The following is a 4,892-nucleotide window of genomic DNA, read 5'->3' on the forward strand; positions in this document are numbered from 1 at the left end:
ATAGTTTTGTGCTTTGTTATTTTCTACTTTTTTTTTTTATTCAATGCATTTCAGATTTTAATTTCAGCTTTATTTTATGAGTACACTTGTGTTTATGCTTCTTATTTTATTTAGTTTAATTGTAAGTATGTGCATGTAGAACTTTTTAGAATTTCAAAACATGAAAATTGTTTTAGAGTGTATTTGATTTACTAAAAAACGAGGGACTGAGGGACTTGACCCAACAATCTTTTTTTTATCCTATTTAATGTTGAAACAAATAGAGGAGACAGGACAAAAACATAAATTTTTGTCTCATTAAATCATGGGACAACTTTTGGTCCCAAACACAATGGAATCAAAATAAAATAGGATCGAAAAATAGTGCTCCTAATACAAACACTATATACTATTGTGTATGAGAGACTCGGATCTACATGTTCCTATGTTGTCTCATGTACTGGTTCTACAGTGTCTCCCATGCCAAAGTATTTTGAATGGATTCAAAAATGCATTTTCAAAATTCGAAAGTATTTTGTTTTTCACAAGAATGTTGTAGCAATTCACAGAGCTCCTTAAATTCTATCTGGTTTTCAAATTACTTCAAAGACCAAAGGTGTCAAGCAATGGTGGATTTGAATCACGTCTCTGCAGCCTTACAACACCAGTAAGGATGTCTATTTATAGATTAAAGAAAACAATATTAAGTCACCTAAAAAATAACATATCACGTGACACATTGCTTTTCTTCAATTTTCGTTTTCGATCTAGTATCCAACTTCATAGAACAATAAATTAAAGGGTATTTTTGACAAAATTGAACAACTTCATAGAACAATAAGGGGGTGTGAAATCCACAACACATTAAATGAACAATGGTCTTTAAAGTAGACATTTCTTAGTCTTATCCTCAGTACTTGTGTTTTCTCACAAGATTGTTCACAATATCAACCAACAAACCTTACTAACCATGAACAAGTCCAAGGGATTCCTGATCCTAAATATTAGGATCTTGTCTAAAAACTTGTGAAAACGGTACAAGCAGTGAGTGAAATGGTTCCTGGCCAGACAATAACTAGCATGAGCCATGACACCAAGACAAATGCTGCATTTTATGTTTACTGCTGGGAAAATCACTGGCTTAAATTATGAGTAGTAGCTTTCAAGATTTTTGGATACATTGTTTATCTCTCCCTTTTTTCAAGGGAGTGGTGACTTACAGAAACTTCAACATTTGAAGATTTTATAGGTAAATCCCAAATGTTTGTTGTTTAAAAACTTCTATGTCATGATGTTTGTAGTGATTATTCAATTAATCATGTTTCAGGTGTTACAAATCATGAACATAGTGATCAATCAAGCAGAAAATAATGACTTTGAACTTTGTTAGCGTGCCCTATTTATATGACACTTAACACAGCTTAAATACGAAAAACACAGCTGTTAAGATTGTTCTCAACTCCAACTTTCACTGTTTTATATCACCAGGTCGATGTAATTTCAATTCTATCTTTTAAAGGCCAAAATCAAACTCCAATGAGAAAAGGTGTATCGGATTACCATCGAATTTGTATGTTCCACAACAATAAAAAAACACATAAACCACAACAAGCAACACCAATAATAATAACAAGAGATACATAATAATATACTAAGCATGGTGTTTGTAAATCTTAATGTTGGCCAGAGGCAAGATGGATTGACATGTCACAGCATCCCAATAACTACACATCGCTAGAAAACAAAAAAGTGCTCAAAAGGCTAGAAGAAAACAATTTACCTACTAGTATAACACTTATTTCTTCTTCTTAGTAGGTGGCTGAAGAGCCGCCACTTCTTCATCTTCTTCCTCTTCTTCGTCTTCATCCTCGTCTTCATCATCTTCGTCATCACCATCGTCATCTTCTCCATCATCATCATCGTCATCGTCGTCACTTCCTCCGCCACCGTTAGGCACGGGATCATCCTCAGGGTCGGCTTCATCATCATCTTCATCACCAGAGAAGTCCTCATCATCTTCATCGTCATCCTCGTCATTCACATCATCATCGTCGTCATCGTCATCATCATCCTCTGTTTCACTTCCATCTTTGTTCTCTTCACAAGTATGGTTTCCCTTGTACAGCTGGTCTAAAGGAAACCTAATCAAGAATAAAAACAAGTCAGGAAATTAGGATATTCCAAACGTAAAACAACCATAAATCATTTTAATAAAGTTAACATGTTTATTTCTACCTCCCATCCATTGGTGATATCAAATTATTGACATCTGTAAGAAGAGATCCAGTCTGCAAGAAAAAGAAAGAAAAAAAAAAAACAATATCATTCACTGAATGCATTGTAATTGATTGTATAAAACGAGAACAGTTAGGTCAACCTAGTAAAAAATAGACTAAATTCAACCAATACCTATCGAATATACAACGCACGAGTGGACATACATAAACTGAGTTTCATATTGCAGTTTGATCGTCTGTGAGTGTACAACCTCAAGCAGAGATGCAAATAAACATTTCATAATAGAGTTTGCAACAGTTGCAACCCCAACTAAAACTATCACACTTCACAGCAATAAGTAACAAGAGCAAAACAAAACGCCAATTGGGCAAAAAGAAAACTCTATCTTTATAGTCATGAAACAAAAAAAAATGTAAAAGGTTACTAACTGTTTGACAAGCTGAAACTGCAAAACAAACATTGATGTAATTCAGACACAAACAATGTAAAAAGAATCATAAACATGGCCACAACTGTCTCCTTGGAATCCCTTGTAACACATTGTCTAGTAAATTATTGGTATCAATCAATTTAGACACACTGTTAGAAAGGCATACAACAGCAAATTAGTCATACAGATACAGCAAGTGTAAAAATAAATCCAGGGCTGTCAATTGCAGTGCACTTGAAACGTTGGTTTTTTCAAATCCGGCTACATCATAGTGCTACAACAATTTGTACCAAACAATTTATTGCCTAGCAATAACGATTTCCGCTATAGCACCATAGAACCACTACAGCCACTATTTGACAACAGTAATGCATGCAACACAAATAGCTTAAACCATAAACCCTAGGATATTCAGCACCTTGTGTTAACCCATTGAAAAGAATACTAACTCATTCTCTTCAAATTTACACAAATTATAAGAAAATAACATTACAAGAATCTACAAAAAGTGTGATTCATGGAGAGTAAATACAAAACTGAAAATTGTGAGAGAAGGAGTATATACCGCTATGAGAAGATAAGCGAGGGATTTGCCGGTAGCAATGACGGTTTGAAGAACCAAAGCTTCGGCAAGAGAGGAAAGAGCCATGGCGTTGTTAGCGGAGGTGAGAAGTGGAAGCTCCATTGCCGACATAGTGTTACTGTGAGCGTGTGCTGCTAGAAGAGTTTGAGAGTGTGTGTGCGGGAAGTTGAGTTTGGTCCCGTTAGGGTTTTTATGATTCAAATTGATGTTGAATCAGCAAATTGTTTGCTTCCACGTCACTATCTTCGGGTATATAGTAGATTGTGTTTGTATTTGTGAAACATATCAAATCTTATTAGGAGCTAAATGGGCCTGTTTTGCTATACATAAGCCCGTTTTATTTTCCTTACTTCTCTCACATTCCCTACTATTATTAAAAACATGATTTGAACTCATCTTCCTATATTTTATTATATTTTATTAAAAATATATATTTGGATTTTAGAATTCCAACATATAAATATATTTTTGGGATTGTCAATTGTATTTTTTTTTCAAAACTTTTAGATGATTTAGCATCAAAAAGATTTAATTATTACCCAATCTATGTTTTTAGATTTTTGAGGGATGCTTATGAATTCTTATTAATAGTATTTTGAGCCAGTTGTATGTTCTTGAGATTTTCTAGTGTAGACTTCACTTATTGAGTTGCATGTTCTTGAGATTTTCTGGAGTAGACTTCACTTATTGAGTTGCATGTTCTTGAGATTTTCTAGTGTAGACTTCACTTATTGAGTTGCATGTTTTTGAGATTTTCTAGTGTAGACTTCATTTATTGAGTGGGAGTTTCATTTTTTTTCTAAAAAAATCTTATATGAATATGTTGTTAATTGTGCTCTTGGAACTGTTGATCATTTTGATTGTTGTTGTTTTAGATGAGGTGGTTGCTAATACTATTGCGAGGATATTTGTTGTTGAACTTGATATGAATATTGTTGCCTCTAGTTTTGATATATACTGTATTGGTCAAAATGTATAAGTGTGTGTTCCTCTTACAAAGGCATAGGGATTCAGAGGCCTTAGTAGGTATATTACGCTGTATGGTGGTTAGGGCTTTGTATACAACGGTGAAAATTCAAGTATGGTGGTGTTTTATGGTGGTTTAGAGATCCGACTCACTTAAAGTGAGAGGCTCTGTTGTTGAGTGGTATGCTTAGATGTAAGCGTATATGGGGTGTGATGTGTATGGCTTAAGATTTGTCCTCTTATTCTACAAGGGAGATATATTTATAGAGACCTCTTGAGCCTAGGGTTCTCTTGGTAAGGATCACCACACACTCTGCCAATGACGGACCGTTGAATAGGAGTGTGTGGGTAAGTTAACGACCCTGACTTCTCTCTGCCCAAGAAATGTCTTATCCCACGTTTCCCATGACTTAAGGCGAGGCAATATCTTCCCTTGGGCAATATGTTATTATCCCCTCTCTTAGGGCATCCTATAATCATCTCCCTAGAATGGTGCTTTTACAAATATAATACTACATAGTCCCTAAATCATAAGGCATTTTGATAGAGGACGGAGTGTTTTTAGATCGAGAATCGGGAGAGTATCCCGAGGACCCGCACGTTTGGATTACATAGTTCCTCGGGTGAGGTTTCTATTAGCTTGGGAGATCTAAGTCCCTCAGGAGAAATTATATGTAGTTCGCCTGATGAAAGTAC

General features: G+C 35.0%; 1 protein-coding gene across 1 annotated transcript; it reads right to left on the minus strand.

The window, feature by feature from the left end:
- Positions 1-1,600: 1,600 nt before the first annotated feature.
- On the minus strand, positions 1,601-3,451 carry LOC131631149 (uncharacterized). Its single transcript, XM_058901925.1, has 3 exons — positions 3,213-3,451; positions 2,215-2,267; positions 1,601-2,120 (listed from the first exon to the last, which is right to left on the minus strand). The coding sequence occupies exons 1-3, from the start codon at positions 3,339-3,341 to the stop codon at positions 1,775-1,777; spliced, it is 528 nt and encodes a 175-aa protein (XP_058757908.1). The 5' UTR covers positions 3,342-3,451; the 3' UTR covers positions 1,601-1,774.
- Between the last annotated feature and the right edge of the window lie 1,441 nt (positions 3,452-4,892).

This window comes from Vicia villosa, unplaced genomic scaffold (assembly GCF_029867415.1).
Source record: "Vicia villosa cultivar HV-30 ecotype Madison, WI unplaced genomic scaffold, Vvil1.0 ctg.000780F_1_1, whole genome shotgun sequence".
Lineage (NCBI taxonomy): Eukaryota > Viridiplantae > Streptophyta > Magnoliopsida > Fabales > Fabaceae > Vicia > Vicia villosa.

Excerpts from the sequence above, each read along its gene's own strand:
- LOC131631149 (XM_058901925.1), bottom strand. The coding sequence starts at position 3,341 with ATGTCGGCAATGGAGCTTCCACTTCTCACCTCCGCTAACAACGCCATG. Across the intron at positions 2,268-3,212 it reads TCGCTTATCTTCTCATAGCG|ACTGGATCTCTTCTTACAGA; the intron begins GTATATACTCCT and ends TTTTTCTTGCAG. Across the intron at positions 2,121-2,214 it reads ATATCACCAATGGATGGGAG|GTTTCCTTTAGACCAGCTGT; the intron begins GTAGAAATAAAC and ends ATTCTTGATTAG.